Raw genomic sequence first — 24,097 nt, forward strand, 5'->3', positions numbered from 1 at the left:
CTTAGATGCGTAATGCGCATGATCTCAGATGCTAGGTTTATTAATCTGTGGAAGCAGTAATACTCTATAATGATAGGATAACATAACCACACTATGTGTATCATATTTTTTCTGCTTTGGTTCTTACGCAGAAATTTAGCCGGAAATATCGAATAGCAGTTCGTTCTAAAGAGAGGGAAAAGACATTTAAAATGAGGAGGTCTAAATGGTGATTCCTTTTTCCCAACAAACACACAATCGTATTGTGAAGTGAAAGTTACTGCTCTGACCTCTGAGCTGTGCTACGTATGTTATTTGTTGCATAAATGATTGCAGTCATTTGAGGGTCTTTTGCGTAAAGCAAAATATGGTAGGCTTTGCCTTCTTTACCAGAAACAGTATGAACATAATAATTCATTGACTTTCATTCAATGCAATAAAAGTACAAAAGTTGATGACTGCTTTCATGATACATTCAAGATAACAAATACTTAACATCTAGATTTCAAATACATTTCTACAATTATGTGTTTCATGTTATGTTCTAACTTCTAATGTATACATAAAAGGAAGCAGAAACAAGAAAGTTTTACTCAAGCATCGCTATAAGCTAGTTATTATAGCCGTTTCCCTGTGTACTTGGTCTTTTTTATCGGATATTTCAGTACTCAATTGTTAGACAACCATATCATGCCTGTCCTTTTTGATGTGTTTTTACGATGTGCTTTGGTGATCTTGCAGCTACACAAATGATATGGTCATAATTTGCTATTTCAGGTATGATGATTGTTTCATTTCTAACATACGCTTTCCTAGTATTATTTTAAGGCCATCATTGTATTCCTGACTCATCGTGTAGCTTGTTGTTTAGCTTTGTACCCAACAGAAAGATTTCTGGCCTTATGTCTTTAGGATATTCTCCTGATATTCTATTCTCAGAACGTAATTGAAAATTTTATGTACATCACTCACATTTCCAGCTATATTCAACGTCTGCAGAGTATTTAAGTAGGCTGTCAATAGTAGCATGCTCACTAGTCCTTGATACATCAACTTGAAGTTATTTGAGCTACAGCAGAAAGACAAAAGAAGAACTTGTCATCATGGAGAATAGAATTGACTACGGGACTCTCGATCTCCATCACATATTTGGAAACTTGGAGGCTCCAGATTTGAATGGCAAAGAAAAAAGTATTTAGAATTTTATTCTTATTCTATTTACCCAGAGAGAATTCTTTTTCATTTTATTTGTGTAGCATTTATATTTTATGATTAGGGTACAGTTATATGCTCAATTATATCCTCCAATACTAATTATCCAATCATCATATAGGCCTATGGGTGTCGTTTCTAATATAGTCAAGCAAGTAATCAACGAGAAAAATAATGGACTTGTTAACCAACCAGTGCAAATCTATCAACAGTATGCACAGTACACACTGCTGCACAGTTGTTCCAAGCTCAATATTTTGTAATCCTCCAGTGACCAACTGTTGTCTTAGCCTATCACCAAATGCTTGGGCTGGTTGTTTGCAAGATGATGTCGTTCTGACTTCGGAATTTGATGTCTTTAAATGTATAGTGGTATTCTGTAGGACTTATGAAACATTCACCTACTCATTCGGCAATGCACAGCTAGGAGGCAGGTAAATGCAAATGGTAGGTTTAAATTATTTGGAACTGTAACAGGGATAGGCATAAGTTATTATTCGACTGGTTTGAAATGGTAATTATGCTGTCGAGTACTTCCAATTCAAAATTTCCATGTGCCGTATTATAATCATGCACTCACCCATACCGCTGCAGCGTGATGATTTTAATGGCAGAAATGTCTCCGGGTCAATTTGTGAGTGAAGGTTATCAGTGAAGATTGTTTTTCTTTTTGGGAATAACATACAAAGGTTAAAACTGCCTGGGCTGGGTCAAACATGTTACATGAGATGTGTTAATTCAAAATTTCGAACTTCTGGTATGCCCTGTACGTTGATAGAATCTTTGTCTTCCAGATTTGTGTTAATTTTATATGCAGTACACACAGACGACCGTACTATGGCATGTTAAGCAAATGAAGCACAATTTTGAACAATATTAGTGAGTAGGCTAAAATACAGCACTACGGATGGATTTGTTGGTCCGGGACATGTAAAATGACCACAAAGTTATAAGGTCATGCCAAGTGCACCAAACATAGATCAATCTATACTAAGGTATCCTTACATTAGTCTTATCATTCTTAAATGACTGTATGTAGACTGTAGTGTAGGCCTGTGTATTAAACAGTAGTTTTCTTGTTGCTCAACTATGCACCGTACTGTCTTGACCTTCCAATGAAAAGATATTTGTACTGCGGAAGGTAGCGACAATCTCAAATCTCGGCTAATTTTCGACCACGACATTGCGTCACGTTTCCAAACATTGAGGTATATGATCTGATGTGATAGGCTATCCTGCTTATCAGTTCTCTACAATGTGTTCCGTCGGGATACCAAAATAAATAAGAGCCAGGCTTACAACCTTGAAACTGAAAAATTGGCAGATTATCAAGTTATTGTAGATTAAGAAAAGCAATATTCAAATCTTGCGGTCCTGCTCGTGTCATGTGAGATTTTTATTTTGCATGGCTTCTTATCCAGGCGAGATTGCGTTCTAAGATCATATTGCTCTGGATTGTTTACTGTCCAGCAGGTCTGATAGCGTGTTGCATTTTTCAGTTGATTCAAACTTTTCTGAAGTCACAACTGACTAAGATGACAGCATCGATAAAATTTGACTAAATCCTGGTTTTCAAAATGTCGAAATGTATCAACACACCATTGACCATGGGATAGTCAGCTGAGGCAACGTAACTATTTGTCATATTGATGTTTCATTCACTTGCATTCATACTAGCGGATAGTATTGATTGTCAGTGGGTTGATAATAGATTTTTCTACATCTTGGCTAGGTTGTAGATGTAGGTGCATTATGTCTAGTCAGGTTTAAATTCCTTTGAGCCTACCAATGTTTGAGAGATTTCACTAATTTCGGGCTGCTGATACACCAATTACGAGCTCATCTGTGGGGATCAGTAATTACGCAATCATCCTTTTCAACTGATTAATCTCCCTGTGGTACAATACTCCTACACCATCCATGCCTTTTTCTATTTTGTTCTGCTGTCGGTTGTGAACTATATTGCTTAAAGCCACATTGGTTAGCTTTACATGAATAAAGCCATAGTCAGCTCACGACACCATGTTTCGTTTTTAGGCAAAGACGACAAATTAGCCGGGAATGATGCTCCCGACTTCAGCCTCGCGTATCTGGGGCCTCAAATTTGGCCGACCAACGGCGAATCCGACGATTTCAAACTCGAGCCCATCAACCTGGACGATCTGTTGGATGAGTCCACATTAAACGAAGGGGTGCGTACGTGCAACCTTTTGAAAACGATTTACAAGTCTAAATCAACCCAAAGCATATCCAACAAGGAAGGTAAAGCTGCGCGTTGCCACAGCTTATGGGATAAGCCAATTTATGACCACAGCTGAAAGCCTCAAGCACTTTTGTTTGAAGAGTGTTTTCAGAGAAAATATGTTCTCCAAACACTCCGATCAAACGAATCAATCAATGTAATTAATGCAGTTTGGTAACGGTTCAGCAATTGACAGATTCTGAACGAACAGTGCACCAGGTAATCAATCACTCGTGAATTACAGATATCTCAAACCGTAGCCCAGCAATATTGGAAATTGTTTTTTGATAAATCTTGTTAAGACTGTTGTTGCTTTATTACTTATGCACCGAGTAGCCGGTATGGACTGATATTTCCCATGGTTTTCCCAACTGCTACATATACACAATAATTCTGAGATGTTTAATAACGGAAGGTGTAGGAAACTTGTCCTGGATCGACCGATTTATTAGAATATTCCTTATGAACTTGAAAATGCTTCTGGCTAACTTGAAAAATACATACTACGTAGCCATATGGAACACCATATGCGATGGCGATTGCGAGTCGTCCACTGATTAATGAAATGGCGATAGGTTTCAATTTTTGTATTCACTCGGCAGCTCGGCGAGATCTCAACGATCCTTGGGGAAGAAATACTTTCCGATAATGCAGGATCGCCAGTGCAGCAAAATCAAAACGCATCCGAAGGTATGGATGTTGACTTTGTATTCAGCTATTTAGATGAATATATATATGAGAAATCACTATGGTAGCCTATCCCGTTACTGTTTTCCAATTTGCTTTGAAACACTCTGGAAAACCTGAAACGAATATATCGTAGCGATATGTGTATCAGTATTGATGATACTGCTTGATGAAATTCTCAAATTCTCTACTTGCCATAATTTCAAATTGTGTATAGCAGAGGCGCTGACACTTTGGTAGCATCAGTTTTGCCTGTCATGACAAATGATCATATCTGTGATCCACTGTGAAGATTTTTATCGGCTACTCTTGCGAAATTGGAATTTTTGTTAACTACTATAAAACTATCTTCTACATGACGGTTATTGACTGAGATCACAACCAGAATATGCTTGCTGCTAATGTTATTTTCCCCGTAAATCTGACCAATGTCTCAACATGTCAACATAATTTTAATGATATTGGATGATAGTGTTTATTGACTACTAAACCACGGCTAGTTGCTTAGTTTTTGTGATTGTGTACTGGAAGTGCTTGTCAGGGGGTGGGACTATGCCCTGTTCCCACCTTGCAGTTTGGCAGACGTATTGGTTTACCTCTACAGAACCTTGTCTTGCGTTGAGCGTAGTCCAGCAAACGAACCAGACTCGACAGGACGATGACCAAACGGAGGAGGATAAAGTCGCTGGAAAGTCGTTCCATTACCAGCCGAACATTACTGAAATGATGATATCGACTCCGCTGGTTTGTGGATTTTACAAAATTCGATAGTTTCGATGACATTGATTGAAATGTATTATGGTACTTGATCCTTCTACTTGAGTGCCAGCGATGACTATTTTGGCCACCTCTGTGAATTTGAGTCTACTCTTCTAATTGTACTCGGCTGAACGATGTTTGATTGATAAGAAAATTATACCGAAAACAGGTATGCGGCACTGGAGTAGTAATCGCTTACTCGATAGCAAACCTATTGAACAGCATGAATTGATCATAAACTCGTGACCACAATACGAACAACGCATGCAAGATCATCGGTTAACCAAGAAAATCACGACTAATCGTGAATCATGACCTGTGGCTCTCAACATTCTTATGAAAATGTTCTGTGGCAGCTTGATAGGCTGATTACGGCAAAAAAGGTCGGCCCATTCTTGACCCCCAGGTTGAAAACTTCTGTACACATGAAAAGCTTTGTGGCCCCATTGAAAACAAGGTCACAGCCCATAGGTAGAAAACCTCTGATGTAGACTAAACTGCACGATGCTGCCTCTAAATTCCGTGTGCTGCAAATTTTGAACGCCTCTTTCATGGGGTTTTGAAGTTATTTCCAGTGGATGATGACTTGCTTTACAGATCATGCTCGTATATGCACGGCAGTGAGTAGGACGATACAGCTGGGGCTACTGCATTGGGTTGTATTGGTTATTGACCACTGGGCTACACGATAGTTACAGGAGTATTTGGTTATAGCCGCTCTTTGGTCTAATGGCCCGACCTATTTTTCATTATTCGAATTTACCGTATTTTCGTGTTTGTCCGCTTATTTTTTCCGTGCCGACCGCTGGCATTTCTGTGATACTCGGATTCGGTAGGAATTTTAGATCAGTATAACTGTACGTTGGGAAATTTGCCGTTCCTATAACTTGTTGCGATGAGCAATTTGGCACGCAAAAACAGGCATTCTAGCACAGCATTTCGTACGTCATTCGTACTGGCAATGCCTCGAGGGCACTTATACTTTGCCGACGTCGAATTAGCTCCTGCGTTTGAGAATGCGAAGAATGAAATTATAAAATCCCTCGTCTCCGTTTATTTGTATTTCCAATTCCAGGAAGAAGCGGACACTAATAATGAGCTGTTTGACCCGCGAACGCGAACCTTCACCGAGGACGAATTGAAACCGCAGCCAATCATAAGAAAAGCCAAGAAAGTCTACGTCCCTTCCGAGAGCAAGGTATATGCGGTTGACGATGCTCTTTTGATAAATCTTGTGTGCCTTCGTTTGTCAAGTAACCTTGCCACCGTCGTAGTAGCGTTATGTCAGTGCATTCGTTGCTATGTTTTTAACCAGCGATTCTCAAAGTGGGGCTATGCGCTACAAGTTGAGCAATGAAATCAGTTTGTGTTTTAAATGCAGTTTGTGTTGATATCAAGGTCCATGTTAAGTTGCTTGATGGTAACCAGATTCATACTTCAGAACGCCTTGCATCGGGTTGTACTATAAGTTTACACACTGCCTGACATTGTGGACGCTGGGTAATCACAACTGACAACTGTTAACATATTCATTCAAACATACCTGCTCAAAGAAAAGCTTGGGAGCCACAGCTACATACTAATGACAGAGCTGATTGCGTGTCCGATTTTGTGTCAAATAAAAGTTGAAAATGTGGTACTCCTGCCGTTATCGAAGAAAAACATGCGGCAAAGTTCATTGTTTATTGCTGGCTTGTGAGTTGCAGGTTCAGACCGACCCGATGGCTATGCTGCTATGATATGTAGTTATTGCGATCGTGCTAGAGTACTTGTGTGTTCATTCAGCACAGGCTTATAGGTGTCGAGTGTGGTCAATATTGACCCTCGTCCAAATGTTATTGACCCTCTGGTGGTACTAGAATGACTCTAAATAAAGGTCCATCGTAGTACTTTTCTTTACATCCTACATTACTGGGAGGGTGATTACGCAGTGATGTGACACCGATGTTCTCAGTTTTGTTTACCGGCTAGTGTGCAGCAGCAATATTTTCCAATAATGACATTTGCCCTAGTTCATAATGTTATCTTTGCTCGCGGCTCAGCGATTTCATGAAATGACAGATTTTACATTGTCCGATGTCCTTTATATAGGGTTACCTTGTTTTGGAATCGGGAAAGGAGGGCACTTTTTAAAATTCATAAAAGTTCGTTTACCGAAATTGAAAACAGCTGGTTTTCAAATATTTGGTGGAAATCATGTTGTGTTCAATAAAAAAATAAACGTCATCACTTTGACTCTACTCCCTAATTACCTGCTTTATTATGATACATTTGTGGTGTGGACTAAAAAAGGTCATCACTCTGATTCGACTCCCGAATGATCCGCTCAAACGTCCGCATTACCTATTACGCGTCATTTATGCAGATTTTCAGTTGACCCTGTCCGTTAGCCTAGCTGTAAAAGCTTCACAGAAGGACGAATTGCCAAAAACGAGGACATTTAGGTGTCCTTGGAGGAGATTTCCAATTTCATGAAAAAGAAGGATGTATGGTAACGCTACGTTATAGCAAAGTGTAGGTAATTTGATCTCGATTTTTTCAATTTCCTGAAAAAGGCCGACATATGTTAACCCTACGGTATAGCAAAATGTAGATAATCTTGTCTCAATTTGAGCCGATATGCGGCTAAGTTTAGAGTAAAATCGAAATTTTTCTGGAGTTCCGGGATGAGATTAAGGCATTAAGTGGATCATAATATCTGGAGATGAAACGAACACCGGGGTGTTACGACAATAGTGCCAGTTCTACACCACATAAAGAGAATTTCGTATTTTTTCCTAACCTATCTATTTCATCGCACTGTGTCTCAACGACGTGGGTTGTTCATAATTTTTTTGACTTCGCGCAAACGTCGTTTCCGCTGACAGCCGTGGCTGTAAGACCAACCGAGATTTCAAGACTTCGCCGTTGGGATAGCCGTTTCGAAACTATAATTCTTGTTGATAATATAACTCTGTGTGGAAATGGGCTTGTAATTTCATTACTCAAAAGAATGGTCTCTTACTACTCGGTTCGAATCACTGTAGTTGATACACGGACCATTGTTCCCAGCGCTACCGGTCGAAAGGCGACGTGTAAATTTTACTCGTGTTTCAAGGACGCCAGATACTGGCACAAGAGAGAGAAGAACAACGCGGCGGCGAAGAGATCGCGAGAGGCGCGCCGGATCAAGGAAAACCAGATCGTGATGAGAACCAAGTTTCTGGAGAGCGAAAACGACGGGCTCCGCGTCGAAGTCAAAGACTTGAGGTACGGTTGCAGCCGTTTGCCCTCCGTGTACTACCGGCCAGCCAGACTGTCCAGTAGATACTAGTATCATAAGTGGTCAGTAATGAAGTACCGTACTTCTACTTTTTTGGAGTACTCCCACAGGTTTTGCGTACTTGTACCATCCACTGAAGTAGTTGTGTTTTTAGACTTCTACCACTTGTACTTGACAGTTTTTTTTAGGCAAATCTGCCTAGGTTTTAAATTACAAAATAGGGTAAAGTAGTTTGCGGATTGGTTAGCGTCACTTTTATGAATGGTAATGTTTTTGGGCTGAAGAAATGGATTAGGACGCTGTTTATTTTTGTCCTTGATGTTTTTGCGCCGTATACACCGACTCGTGACATGACATACTCACGATGTGCGCAGATTCATGCCATGAGTGTTTACGCCAGTGCACAGTTAAGGTGCGAAAATAGCCTTGTGAGGCTTTCTAAGTCTTGCACCACCCATCCATTGACGTCATAGCAACTGTGTTGAAATTTCCACTTGATCGAGGTAACATAATATGTTTTACTAAAATTGAACCTGTTAGTCACGCCATACGTCGTTTTGTGTAGTGGTCGCCCCCTGATTAAAAGCCAGTCATGAGCAAGCCCACTTTTTGAAACCGCTTAATCGATTACTTCATACTCATACACGGGCGTTACCTACCAGTGCTGACTACTTAGACCACATATAGATAATACATGCGGTAGGCCGGTAGGCCTGAAATGGTCCAGAAGACTTCTTTTGGCGAACGACTCCACATGTTGCTGTGGAATATTTGGCGACCGCAATGCATGATCACGTATTTTTTCGTTATGGCAACATCAAACGACTTTAATTCTTCTTGTTGCTTTTAATCTTGATCGTAGGAGTGCTGAAAAACCGTTTTAGCAAATACACAAAAAGTGGTAGCCCGCACAAAGAATATTGGCTAATACGGTTAATTTATGTGTAGAACAACAAAGCAGCCGTAATTTCCTATCATGCTACTGCAGCAATTAAAGGCTCGATTACAATTTCAAGGTTACTAGAGGTCTTACTAGTCTGAAGGTGTCAATTAGCTCAGTCACTAATTGCGTGACGTGGTCTTTCGGTATTGTAATTGTTAACAGTTATCTACTAATGCTTGGCGGTGGTTGTAAGGAAATGTTTCACTTATCTTGAGACATATACTGACATCAATTGCATGACCGTAGTTACACTAAGAACAATATTGAGCATGTAAACAACAACTTGAGTAATCAAATGACTTGCGAATGTGTTTTCTTTATGTATTTTGCAGCAAAATTTGAGGCAATTCATTACTTTCAGGCTACGCTTTGTAAATTGCAATTGTATTGATACTGCTTTAAATTTAGCAACTTGCGTCTAACCTATTGTACTAAAACTAAACCATTTCTTCGTTCTTGTATATGCTCAACTAATTTGAGACTTGCCAATAATTATAATTACATGATAATCAGATAATTATCAAGCACTATTAGAGATCGTGCCTTTACAGTGTTTGTCATGCATGTATATTGTTTATATTTAACACATAGTTCAAGCAGCGATAAGGTTGAAACTAAAATAGGCACGCCATGTTAAATAGTCCTAACCCGTTCGTGTTGATGCTAATTGGGTACTTGAGAATGTCGTGCACTATTGCTCGTTCAGTTTCTTGTGTGTTGGATTTGGATGTTTAGTCTTTGCTTATATTCGTGTATAACCGGCGTCATGCATGTTGTATTATGAAATAAACATAAACATGGTTGAATTGGTCATCCGGCTGTGGTAGATACAGTAGCAATAACATGCATCTGCAGTCCTTGGAAGGCTGCGCATTAGGGGTATTCAAAATGACTTTTTTTCACAAATTGTACTGGCTACTCGATAAAACTGTTAGGTTACCTAATTTAAGTCTATACACCAAATTTGGTTCAATTCCAACCAGTAGGCCTAGCCGCATTGCTACAGGAGAACAAAGTTTCTTTTTATTTTATAAAAATTATTGTAAAAAAATTTCGAAATTTTCTGTTCACCCCATGAAAGTTTTAAACTGTCTATAGCAACAATGTTCACCGAATTTGACTCAATTCTAACCAGTGGAAGTGGAGTTATTGCCGCCGAAAAATCTGGATTTGAATAATATAGTATTTACGGTGGGCGCAACTATAATAAATAATCAAAGAATTGGTCGCCGTAAATAATATTTTATTCAAATCAATTTCGACGGCATTAACTCTGCTTCCAGTGGCTGGAATTGAGTCAAATTTGGTGAGCATCGTTTCTATAGACAACCTAACAATTTCATGGGGTGAACAGAAGATTTTGAATTTTTTTTTCTTCATTTTTATATAATAAATAAAAAACTTTCTTCTCCTGTAGCAATGCTGCTACTGGTTGGAATTGAACCAAATTTGGTATGCAGGCTTCGATTAGGTCACCTAACAATTTTATCAAGTAGCCAGTAGAATTTGAGAGAAAAAGTCATTTTTGAACACCTCCACTGCGCACAGGGTTCGAAGACCCGATCAACCTTGAATGGGTAATGCAAATAAATCAGGGTTCGCAGCCGACTGAATAATGCTGTCGGCTGTCAAAACCAGTGGATGTTTTTACAAGCACAATTTTTGCCTGCATGAACAGAAACCTGCCCTAAAAGCTCTATGAAGTGATCCGTGAAAACCATACAGCAGTTTGAATGTGTCAAAACCAAACTGATTTCATTGCCGTTCCAGACAATAGCATTGTGTTCAACGTGAATTCGCAATAGCGGAAATGCATCATGCCGATAGCGTTTGCAAGAGAGGTTTAAATTGATTTTGATATCTCGCTCATTGCGAAGTATATTGCCATCGTCAAACTCACTTCGAGGGGCCACGTTCGAATTTAAAATGATCCTAAAACACTGTTCGAAACTCTAAAAGTTGGTGATCAGAAGGAAAGGTTGTCACTTTCGTGGGGTCTAGTTCAAGCAGTCACCACGACCTCATTACCAGTTTGAATGCAATTAAAACATTGCCCTTCTACATCTTATTAATAAGGATGGTATGACAACCATGCAAGCTCTGTGGACCAGTGAAAACAACATCATGGCCCACTACTGGGTCCATAGGTTGAACACTTGAACACTGAACAGTCTTCACTACCAGGGCAAGTTTTTGCAACTTTTTTTTACAGCTTCCTGCAGCTTCCTAAATACTCGGAAGTTATGTAGAATGCTGTTTTAAGCTGTTTGAAGGAATCTTATAGTGCAACTTTTTGCAACTTTTGTCCATTTTTTTCATGCAACTTTTTCGATTTTTCATGAAAGTTTTTTCGATTTTTCGTGCAATCAACTTTTTACTGGAAATATTTGGCAGTATATGTAAATAGGTCGCCTGATTATGTCACTGTTTTTTGAGAATTATGGTGGAATACACGGTCAAATTTGACTGAAATACCCTAAATCAGCACTGAAGTAACGCTCTTAACGGATATTTCGGGAGCTGAGCCGGAAAGTTGACGTTATTTTTTTAGTCAACCGACCAAAATGTGGTCTTTTAGTGCATGTGAAAAAATGAATGCAACTTTCCACAGATTTAACTGCAACAAAAACTTGCCCTAGTCATCACTGATCAAATCCACGATCCCAAATAATGACTCCACTCTGCTCAGACATAGCTTGTGTAGCGTCTTGGATGTTGCTGTCATAAAATCCTATTCTACAAATGAATGTGTTTCTTACACTATTTTACAGAGCTGAGGTGACCAGACTTATGCAAGTCGTGGAGGAATACGAACGCAAGGAAATGAACCAAAACTGAAGGCAAATCTTATGTCGCTAAAAGCTTGTAAATAACGACACCGTTAACGTGCGCTACTCAAATTTCTCGATTGGATGTTCCATCTCGCTTTTATCTTAGCTGTACCGCTCTTTGTAACCGATTATTTGCTTGGACGACGCAAGGGCTGGGCGCTAGACGTGTAAATATTATCCTTTGTGTTTCTGATCTATCTTGATGCTCCTGGCATGACATTGTTCTACAGTTGAGGCCTGGTACTGGTACCATCGTGGCGTTGTGCCGAAATACTGCCCTACGTTGCGATAATATGTTTCGTGACTCTCTCTCTCTCTCTTGTGTACTTATATTTTGATAAATATTGATTTAGTTATGCACCATATGGCACTATCGACCGGTTGTGTGGAGTGATTTTCGTTGCGATTCGGTGTGGAAATGGGCCCATGACGAGGTGATTATGGTAGACATTACACCTCAAATTGTACTTTAAATATGCGCCAGAGATGAGTGGTATTCTATAATATTTCCGTATATTATGTCGTCTACACATCCTAATCCATGGTGATTTGAATGTATTCTAAATCTGCAAGAAAATTGAATAACATGAGATCCAGGTTTTTGACGCCGAAGTGCTCAATTGTCAGTTTTTGGCCCGCCCTGATGACTATGGGATTGCAATGCAACACCGTAGTTTTGTACGTGAATGTCGCGTGGTCTTGTCCGGCGTATTTTGAGATTACTGCTTATTCGTTCCAACCGCGATGGTTCAATTCTTTTATCCCAAGCATCGTAATCTTGGTAGGCCTGCATAATTTTACGAGAATTTAACCGCTTTCTTGAAGCATTTTGTAAATATGGATTACATATCATGTCTGAACACGTTGGTGATTGTGAATTGTTTTTGAGGCGTCGGGTTGGGTGGGTAATAGGGTGGAGTGAAAATGACTTTTTTTTTCAAATCGAAAAATGGGGGTTTATAAATCCCGACAAATGAATTAAAACTTAAATAAAATTTGGTTTTAGGGAATTGCCTTCATTTTCCAGCCGGCAACCCCCCAATTTCTGCACGAGAGGGGGTAAAATTGCCCATCTCGACAACCACTGGTCGTAGAGTCATGATATATAGCTCAAAAACTGCCAAAACGTGATGTTTCTATCTGTGTTACGAAGAAAGTTTTCTCTATTGCGAGCACAAAACGGGTTACAGTCAAAAAACACTAAACTTTGGAGCGGGTAAATGACGGGAGTAAGTATGTTACATGTAAGTGTGATTTACACAATAGCAGCTAAAATCAATTTCATTATGCAAAAGCTAACTGGTAAGGACTGCTACTCCATCTATTTTTAGAACAGGCCCGCGGGCTTCAGGGTTTCTACACGACATGCAGCCTGAGTTCAAAGAACTTGTTGACAACTCTGATCGACTCCAACAGCTATTGTTGAGAAATTCATTAAAACACTGTTTTTAGTCTCTATGCTTCAAACTTCAAGTTTACATTTAATACTATTTATTCCTAGTATAGGTGGATAAATACGCGATTAAAGTATATATTCTGTAAACCGGCCCGCCAAGTGCTTCATTTTCACATATCCGACCCGCCGACCGGAGAAGTTGCCCACCCCTGTGATGGGAGGTGGGTCTGCAGCTAAGTGATCTGCTGGTGATCATCGAGTCTATTCTCTACTGCAGCTGACTTACACCTCCACCAGTTTAGAAAAGCCTAGTTCTCGGCGCGACACTTATCAAAGTTTAAATGTCGCACTGTCGATGAGCGTTTCTGAAACTGCCGGGAAGTCGAGCTTTATAAGGGCACGCTACTGACCACTGTGGCAATGGCTTCATTTAACTTGCGGCATCGCCAACCGCATGGCCAGTTTCAACAGAGCTGTGGTGCAGTGGCGTAGCAGCCACTTGGCGGTTCCGGCTCTGCGTCCGGGGTGACAAAATGAGGGCGCACACTTGCAGTGCACACACAGCACAGTGAGATGGCTGGTCACGGGCAAGTTTGTTACGATCCGGACTGGAACCTGTGGGTGTTTTCGACAATGTTGCGCGTGACAGTAAGGGTCATTTCGGAGCCGAGCCAAAGTGACGCCAGTATAGAGCCTGTATTCCCTATAGGCACCAAGAACGATGTCGGCTTACGACAGAAGTTTATTGCAGCAAAAGAGAACCCAACACCGCGAGCAACCGTTATATTAAGTAATTATGTGATGACACCAATCAATCGCAAGCAGCGGACAATCAATTAACAGGAGCCAACATTCGGCTCCGTTTAAACACAACACAAAACAATATTGGCGCAACGTCTTCTTCATTTGTCTATGACATAATCGTTATGCCAGACAGGAGGTTTTCTGACTCTCAGAGACCGACGAGGCCGTATTGGTGGACTCCCGATGGGAGGTCAGGTAGACGTTGTTGGAAGTCTGGTTCCAAATCGAGATATGTTACACCACTCGCCTTCGGTTGACAACACCAAATATCGGTCCCTGCTTCGGTGCTTTTTCTTATCGTTGTATAGGTAAACGATATCTCCAACGCCGACAGGAACCGATTTCCTCGTTTCTCGTTTAGGGGCCTTCGCAACTTCACTTGCCGGATGATTAGCGGTCCTACGTTCCTGTTGTTTCTTTATCAGCTCTTCATCATCGATGGGGAGAGAGAGGAGTTGGTGAACTGATCTCTCTGAAGCAGGATCTCCCTTGCCGAGACGCCATTTCCGCGGATACGGTTGTTGAGGTTACAAGTGGCGATTTGAAGTTGTAGAGGAGTCACTTGACCTCCATGATAGCCGGATCCCTGAAGCTTCAGTATCTCGCTGGAGAGTTCTTGAACTGCTCTTTCGGCGACGGTATTTTTATTGACGTTCATGACCCTTCCCGTTTCCACAGCCATGCCGTAGGTAGAGAGGAGCGAGTCGTTCTTCAGCGCTGAAAACGATGTAGCTCCGTCCGTCCTGATGACCGAGTTCGGGCTGTTCAGTGGACGCAGGTCTAGACACAAGATTACGAGTGCGTTACGTTGAGTCTCCGCTCTTTCGTCTGTAATGATAATAGATTTGGTAAATGAATAAGACACTGTTTCGCGCACCACGAGAATGCATTGTTTTTCGCGCTTCAGGACATCGGCAGCAAATTTTTCTCCAATTGCACAGGGTGGCGGACACGTTGACTGAGGGGTCAAAGCAGGGAGTAAGGTCTCTCAGGGACAAACATGTGTGACAACGTTCGTTCACTTCCGTTACGGCGCGATGAAGGTCTAGCGCGAAAAAATATCTGGAGACGACTTGCTTTAACTGGTTGATCGAAGGATGATCGAGTTTTAGATGAAGCGCCATCAGCACTCCCGCAAGTACCTTTCTCGGGATGACGATCCTTTCTTTGACTGGAGATAGCGGTGTACGAACCTGTACGACCAATAAACCGTCCTTGGAAATGGTTACTTCCCTGAGATACCTTTTCACATCTTTTGCATTCGCATCCTTTTTCGAGGGTCGAGTGCCTTTTTCAGGTGCGCATGTGTTCGTCTCAAATTGTTGCATTCAGAGTGTATATTGTACCACGGATGTCTGTTGGTGTACGGCAGTTTCACCTTGTTACGAACGATATCGTCAACGTCGATGTGATTGACGACTGGTTCCAACTTGGATTCTTCCACATATCTGCAAATTTGACAGGACTTTTCCCTGCATATCGTAAGCGTTCCTGCTTGAAAAATCAGATATAGGTGGTTAAGCGAGCCAGGTAAATGCTTCACGTGTCTCGGTAAATCTCTATGTATAGGGTCTGTAGCCACATAACGACGATAAGATTTTCGACGGTGGCAGAGGTTTCCTCGTCTTCTGTCACGTCGGTCCCATGATGGCTGATGTTGTCGCCCGCTTTCAACAGGTTGTCGTCTATGAATGATGTTATACGTTGGAAAAAATCCTCAGGTTTCTCATCTGGCTCGAGTTGAATTTCTGCGAAATCCAAGAAATGGGATCCTCATGTTCGCTGGAACCCGTAGTGAGACCTGATAGTTTGCCAAATCGACTCCATAGAAGTGCTCTTTTGAATAAACATGTTTCTGGAGATGATCGGGCAGTAATTTGCGACTTGCCCAAGCATGAGTTCCAACAATTGCACTTTTTGATGGGCCGTTTTTCTTCGGTCCTGCGGAACGTTTCCGTCGTCGTCGGTGAAGTCACGTGTAGCATCGGCTTTCGTGTAGCGTTGCCACGTTGCGTTATCGGCGAGGAATGGTGCAAAGTTAGCGTCCATGCTTAAGCAGTATTTGAGATTGCTCTTCCAGCTTTCAAAAGACGTGATCGTCTCCGATTTTGTTAGACACCACTGCTTCGGTGCACGCGCCGAGGCTGACATTTTCGTTTCCTTGGTGAGAGTTTCGATTTCTTGACCGCTGCCACCACGCCAGTATAGAGCCTGTATTCCCTATAGGCGCCAAGAACGATATCGGCTTACGACAGAAGTTTATTGCAGCAAAAGAGAACCCAACACCGCGAGCAACCGTTATATAAAGTAATTATGTGATGACACCAATCAATCGCAAGCAGCGGACAATCAATTAACAGGAGCCAACATTCGGCTCCGTTTAAACACAACACAAAACAATATTGGCGTGATGACCTTTTTTTAGTCGACCCCACAGACCATAACATATACTGTTTTATTAGGCCATGCACAGACGTGACGTGAAAACTGGGTAATGCGGTAGTCGAGCCAAAGTAATGACCTTTTTTTAGTCAACACAACAAGGTTTCTATTAGCCTAAATATTACAAATCAGCTGTTTTCAATTTCGGTATTTATGATTTTTGAAAAGTGTCCTATCCGGATTCCAAAATACGGCAACCCTACGTTATTTATATTTATTTTATCGAAAAGATTGCTTGAACATCAGACAATTTCAAATTTTGCTTCAGTCTACCTTGGGCGGCATATTCAACGAAAGTCAGGGGAGACAGCATATATGCTGCTACGCCACTGCCGTGGAGTCGACCAAATTGTCATGCAGCTGCTGCACTCACTGTCAATAAGATTCCATCCAACTCTTGACAAATGCTCGTTGCTAATCGAATTTCCTTTCATGACTCCCAAAATACAGGCAATACTTACTAGAGCAGGGGTGGGCAAACTTTTGAGCTCGCGGGCCGCATTCAACATCTGAATCCATTCGTGGGCCGCACTATATAAAATTGGGATTATAAACCAAAACGCAATATTGGTATTTGATTATATAGTGAGGACATGTAGAATTGTAGATGCTTATTTAAAACAAACCAAGCATTTCGTTGATGATATCGTACATGCGCCAGAAACAGTGGCGGGATTTCATAGGCTGGTCGACCTCAATAACCAATTTGTCAAAACTATAGAGATGAAAGTCGGTGGTACCGATTCTTAAAATAGGATTGAAATTTACATCTGTCAACAGCGATCGGTTCATAGATTTGGTAATTCCACTTTTGGTTCAGTTCCAGGACACACAATGCTGACAGCATCATAACCATGTCAGCTTCAACTACGTTTGTACTGTGTGTGGATAAAATATAAATACCCTAATTCTACGCATACAGAGCAAATTTACCTAAGACAAGCGCGAATCGTTTTTTTATAAGCACATCACTGAAAAAAATGAAACTGGAGTGGCCAATTTGAAATCACACTCGTGACCCGAATTACGTCAATCTCGTTTAGGATTTCTGTGATTTTTAGCAGTTTGAACCTTTCAAAATGCGTGAGCTTTATTATCGGCCTGTCGCGCCAGACATTAAACATAAAAAATAATCTAGGAAGTATTTTCCTTGAAACAGTGGTTTTCAAATTTTGCAAGAGACGCCCCCTTACGATGGTGAAAGATTACCTGTCCCCCTTATCATCATATCACAAAACGCAACCAGGATGCTAGCAAACCTAACTGGTAGTTTGATGGCATGGAAGGCTACGATTGTGGATTAGAGATATATAAATATGAAATTCGACTAAATACAGAATAACAACTGTGAATTGGATGTAAATCGCGCGGAGCGCGAAAATTTTTTCCAGTTGATCTCAGCTTCGCGCCCTTCTTAAGATGCTTTCACCCCCTCAAGGTGGGCGCGCCCACCAGTTTGAGAACCACTTCCTTGAAAATATCATGGTGAAATATACTAAAAATTTTAATCAAGTCCCTGCATTAATTCGATTTTTAGTACGCATTTCATCAATATTTTTAAAAAGTTTCTTTAGACTCTCGCGGGCCGCACAGGACGGTGTTGCGGGCCGTAGTTTGCCCACCCTTGTACTAGAGTGCTATCCTATTGGGAGACGGGAATATCTTGCCACGGCTCTCAAGATCTGACTCTTCTTTAATAAAACACCAAATCTGACAATTTTAAAATGCCACTCATATGCCACATCTCAGTGACCAAAATGTCCGTGACGACTCCTCAGTCATAGTTAGAAAGCTGCGGCTCTTGATTCCAACTCCATATACGAACTATATGGTTCCGTTATGAAAATATCGGTCCAGGGAGTTGGGGGAGAGGATTTCGTTTTTGAAAAGTAGCCACGTTGCGGTCCTCATAATTCGTGAGTCAAATTTTCGTCACAATCATATTGACTGGAGCGTGAAAACGGACAGTGCGTTCTTGTGTATGCGTGAGATTGAAATTCATTCTTTCCTCTTCGCGACCGTTGATCGGGAAATGCCGCAATCCAGCCGGACTTGTCGTTTTATCAATCATAGCAAACAATTGCCGCAACGCAAGCTCCTCATAACCCCTTTGTGTTCAAATAACAGACGAATTGCTGATTGGATACGCGCTTTCTCGTCTGTTGTTATTTGTGGTATTCATGGTGTGTTTCTACTACAATGGTCATTTATACCACGCCGATATTCTTGGTTATGAATGCGCATCTGCCGACTTGAAGCATGGTCCACTTCCAGACTTTTAAAACACCGCTTAAGCAGATCGGATGGCGAGGAGCCTATAGATAAGTGTTTCACGTCTGTAATCGATGAACATGCAGGACCGTAACTGCCGTACCCCGACCCCCTAATTGGTGCATCGATCTCGAAGAGGCGCCAAAATTATCTCGTGAATCAACATAAAATATGGAGTACTTGTTTGGAGAATTACTGAACTTCTTTCAAATTTTCTTCGCGCCGACGGCGCCGTGCATGATTTGACGACGTTCGATGTCATGATTTTAATATGGCTATGGCTACCCACCTCCCTTATAAAATAATACGCATAATTTATAGAAATATACCTTCCGGTGTCGGCCATGACCGCGCCACGACATATGAAGTTTCGGACAACATGCGACTGCGCGAAATGTTCTGCCAGAAAGATCTACAGTGAGAAGACCTCTGCCGAAAAGAATCGAAACATTCGTTAGATATATGCCGAGTTATCCATTGACTCTATAGTAGGCTTACCATATTTTGGAAATATAAAAAGAGGACACTTTTTCAGAAATTTCAGACATGCAAAACTGGAGAAGAATTCTCAAAAACCGGTAAATTTTTCCCACTTCGCGATCGGTTGACTAAAAAAAAGGTCATCACTTCCGCTCAGAGCTCAAAATAACGTTTTTCTCTCCACATTGCCAGGTGGATGACTAAAAAAAAAAAAAAGGTCTTCTTTTCGCTCAGAGCTAAAATCCCCGCTTTTCCCTCCGAAATACTCGCCGGAGCTTCACTTCTGCGCTAATTTGCGGCATATCACTCGCAATTTCCTCTAAATCTGACCTAAATTTTCAAAAAAGAGGACAAAATCTCAAAAAAGAGGACAAAAGGGCGTCCTCCGAGGACACTTTCAAAAAAGTCAAAAAAGAGGACAAATCCTCTTAATAGAGGACGTATGGTAAGCCTACTCTATAGGCGCATAAATGGCTGTCTCCTAATATTGCTCTCAGCAAAAATTAATATAGTATAATACAGGGATATCTAGAACTACCTAGATATCCCTGGTATAGTATATGCAATTGCCAACATCATTGACCGAATACCATCATGAATTGGGGAAAATATTCACGCTAGGTGCGACCAGATAACTGTAACACACATTGCGCGTTGGGCAAGACTTTCGATGCTATCCCCAGTCGCTGAAATTGCACATGTCCCTGAAACCCACAGAAGTTGTACTAAGATCCCTACGAGACCCACGACCAGCGTTTGGGGGCGGCACGGGAAACATTTCATGACAGCTCAAGGGGTACGCGGAGCGCTAAAATGGTTAGGAAACCCTGTCTTAAAGCTATGTTCAGGTCGCACGCGACTTGAAGCAGTGGTTCTTGACCTTATTTCTTCCACCTCCCCTTTTTAGAAATTGCCATCGTCTGGCGCCCCGTATTTAGGGATTAGGGGGAAGAGGTGGTCGAAGTCAGGTCTTTTCCGTTTTGGAGGTTGCCAATGGAAATATATCGTGCCCGATGACCAATCGACTAATTAATGATCTGATTATTTTACGTAGCCTACTATATTCGGGATCAAATCAAGGTTGTTATAACAACCATTGGATACGGGCTCATTCCCATCGGACCAGGATTGTAATGACTGGAATCTAGTGGTTGCACCATTCATACATCGCCTATTCTTCGTTCATAGATAGCCTGCTATAGAATTCACAGGTGTAAAATGGAATATTAACCCTTTTCAAAGAGAGAGATATTGACCTAATACCTTATACCGACCACAGTTCTGCCTGAATAGCGTTTATTTTACTAGTGTAAACATTTGGCGGCTCGCACAAATAATTCAACAAAAGGCCCGTTTATACATGTTATTATTGTGAATTGACCTCATACACTCATCGCCGTCGCGGTGGTATGGTTGTGAAACTACATTCTCAAAAGGCGCGGCCGCGCCGTTTGAACAGCTGATTCTCTCTTCAAGTCGAACTGTCTTCGGTGATTGCTGCGTTCAAATCAGGAAAGCCTTGAGTTATTGCAGACGTGTCTGAAATCATGGAAAGTATGTCTATAACAAAATTGCGCTATACTGCGAGTCAGATACACAATCGTCTCGACTCGCCGTTGAACCATCTTTCTTTGTACGAAGCTGCTGAACGCCTGCGTACTGGGGCTTTGCTGTGGGAAGAATTACCGTCTATGAAAGTCTATCAGATTCGCGATACAAAAGAATACTACTGCCTCAACAACAAAATGCTATGTGTGGCGAATATATGGCAAAGACTCACAAATGCGGAAGAAATTAGCGTGGTATATCTCGGAACACAGGTGGACCATGACTCATTATACAGCTCAAGAAATCGGGGAGTTTCTATTGACGTAGTTGATGTACTGGATGAAGTCTAAAAAATGTAAGTGAACATATGCTTGTTGGCAATTTGAATACGCCATTTTCTGTCTTTCAAAGGCAACATTACGATATCGCGGATGTGCGAACTCGTACTTTGTGACGCGGGAGCTATGTGAACAATCGAGTCGTGAGGGGATTTACCGGAAAAGAGAACCCTTTCTTCAATCTGTGTCCCTGTGATCTGCCAAGAACACAATTCAGCACGCTTCACTCGTGACCCATTGTTTCTATTGTCGAGTCTGCTGCCACGATCATGATTAGCCAAATCTCTGTGAGACAGGGTTGCCAGACATCTTTTGAGAAAAAGGGACAAACAGCGTCGGAAAAGGGGCCAAAAAGGGCCAAATTGTTCAATTATGTTAATACCGCTGCAAAATTACCCACAGAGCATTTGTCAATCACCTGGAATTCCAGTCTTGTATTGCTGATACTGTTGTAGGACACCAAATCAACAACCTACAACTACACTGGATCCTACTACAATAATTGCTATTATTTCAAGCCTTTTCCAACTGAATATAAAATCGTAAAAGAAAACTTCTTGTGCAATAATATAACAGTGATTAAATTTTATGAATTTTAATTAAACATTGAGAGAATAGCTTCTTTACATTTGAAACTTATCCAACTTATATACTCAAGTTTTCGGTTTTTCGTCAAATACTCTCCGATTATGTTAAAGCTTATTTTCTTTGAAATGTCTCTCAATCTTTAAGTACTAGGGTACTCTTCTTCAGACTTTTTCTGCTACTTAGCTTCTAACCATGTTGGATGATTTTTCGTCCACCTGTTCACAAATATGTATATAAAATTCCGACACAGTCTACATTCTACAAAATCAAATCCAAATCTTTATCTTCTATACAGTGTTTCCACTGAAACTTTGACATTGACATAAACATTGTCAGCTCAATTTGCGAGAAACATTTTTTGAATAGCTAGTTTGATGGTATGTCTCAACTGCTTCCAAAAAGGGCCAAATATTGAAAATAAAGGGCCAAGGAGCCAAATTAATTTTTTGGGGCCAACTGCCTCTAAAAAGGGCCAAATTTGGTGAATTTGGCCGCGAAAGGGCCAATCTGGCAACCCTGCTGTGAGACAGATACGGCCATTTACTTCAGGCCTATATTGTTGCTGAATCCAATTTACCGACTCATGTTGAGGTCCACCTTTGCTGAAAGACTATTTCAAGTCGCTTCGAATCATTGCTATATTTTCATTGCGTCGCAATTTTATGGTGCTTTTAAAACATCGTTTTGTGACGTCATGACTAATAAATGCAAACAAAAACAATAAAACCATGTTTTAAACAAGGGCCCTGTTTTAAACATGCATGATTTAATTGCAACCCTAGTGGTAAGCTGGTAATCCTAGACAACCCCCGCTATTTTTCTCGCAATACATTATAAGTATAGGGTTGAATTTAAAACAAATGATGCTTTAAAACACCTTGTTTTGAACAGTGTTTTAGAAAAAAAGCCATTTAAAAATATTGGTTTGTTTTTCGAAAGTTGTTTAATAAAGATAGATAATGGTTGGAACCCCCGAAATTGTCGTCGGTTCAACAGTTATAGCACGTAGATATAGATCATTGTTACGGTATGAAGCCGACTTGGACAACTAGATAATTCTAGTTGTCTAATTTCACTAAATTAGTGCGAAATGCCAGTAACCTAATTCTAATCTAATTTGTGAAATGTTTCTGTGCTCTTATTCTAATTCTAATCTAATTTATGAAATGTTCATATGCTCTAATTCTACTTCTAATTTAATTATTTGTTAAATGCTTCCAAACTCTAATTTTAGTTCTAATCTAATTTATTGTTTTCCTGAAAAAGCCTCCGCGGCATTTTGCATCCCTCTCGCGCAGGGATATCCAGTGCCAAGCCGCAATCGCATTAGTTAACGCCACACAGTCATAGTAGTTGTATTGTGACGAATAATAACCATGCATGCTTGGCAAGAGGCATAATAGCTTGTAGCCATCGCCGAGACCGTTTCAGCTAGTGAGGAATAGTGATGTTGGGCACAGGCGAATAGCTTATTTTGAAACAATAACAATACTTATTTGAACCTGAAAGCAATTTCATCATTTGCGTAGGCTAGTTCGCGTTCTTGCAAAATCACAAATCAGATCGCCGGTCCCATCTGGCCAGCGTGTTGGTGACTCCTGGTTGGCCTATAGAGCAAAACGAGCCAAGCTTGTTGTACAAACGGTATCCATTCTTATGCTTATAATGCACTGATACTTGATATGAACGGATCTTGATTTTTTGCTGTATTTATTTCTAATTTATAATTCCATTAAATGTTCAAGTTTTTGCGAATTAAATTCTAATCTAATTCGGAAAACATTGTGGAGCTCTACTTCTAATTCTAATCTAATTTTGAAAAAACTGCGTAGCTCTAATTCTAATTCTAATCTAATTCGGAAAAGCTGAAAATTTTCTAGTTGTGCAAGTCTGGTATGGATGATGTTCTGATGATGATGGCTGCCGACCGTAAACTTGCTGTATAACGATGTAGTCCTGTTTAAAGATATTTAGGGTCCGTTTATAAATGGTTCGGAAGCCTTTTTCGTCAAAAGGAGATATATTTACCCTATATTTTCAATTACCGATCCATTATGACGACACAATGGAAGATTCGTGAGGTCATGATTCAAACATGTTTGTCTTAAATTGATTTTTGTTTTTAATACAGCCCTAATTACAAGGAGTAGCCTGTATAGCCTATATGTAAGGCATTCGCAAAGATGTACTTGTACAGTATCAGGATTTTGGATTCTAATAGAAGAGGTATCCTGTAAGTATTTCATGAACAGGATCGGTTCCGGGTTCGAATTGTTCGCCCGAGGGCTGGATCAGGACATATCACCTAAGAGAGA

At 40.7% G+C, this 24,097-nt stretch overlaps 1 protein-coding gene and 1 long non-coding RNA gene across 2 annotated transcripts; both read left to right on the forward strand.

Annotated features, from left to right (window-relative positions):
• Nucleotides 1-933: 933 nt before the first annotated feature.
• LOC145456955 (thyrotroph embryonic factor-like) lies at nucleotides 934-12,775 on the forward strand. Its single transcript, XM_080335104.1, has 7 exons — nucleotides 934-1,170; nucleotides 3,229-3,383; nucleotides 4,036-4,123; nucleotides 4,725-4,864; nucleotides 5,955-6,077; nucleotides 7,977-8,128; nucleotides 11,856-12,775. The coding sequence occupies exons 1-7, from the start codon at nucleotides 1,083-1,085 to the stop codon at nucleotides 11,920-11,922; spliced, it is 813 nt and encodes a 270-aa protein (XP_080191230.1). The 5' UTR covers nucleotides 934-1,082; the 3' UTR covers nucleotides 11,923-12,775.
• Nucleotides 12,776-20,636: 7,861 nt separating this feature from the next.
• Nucleotides 20,637-23,879, forward strand: LOC145456959 (uncharacterized). Its single transcript, XR_013920744.1, has 3 exons — nucleotides 20,637-20,862; nucleotides 20,950-21,211; nucleotides 21,268-23,879. It is a non-coding gene; the product is annotated as an uncharacterized LOC145456959 (long non-coding RNA).
• Nucleotides 23,880-24,097: the final 218 nt, after the last annotated feature.

The sequence above is a fragment of the Botryllus schlosseri genome, chromosome 15, assembly GCF_051294905.1.
Source record: "Botryllus schlosseri isolate E-star chromosome 15, Bs_hap1, whole genome shotgun sequence".
Taxonomy (NCBI): domain Eukaryota; kingdom Metazoa; phylum Chordata; class Ascidiacea; order Stolidobranchia; family Styelidae; genus Botryllus; species Botryllus schlosseri.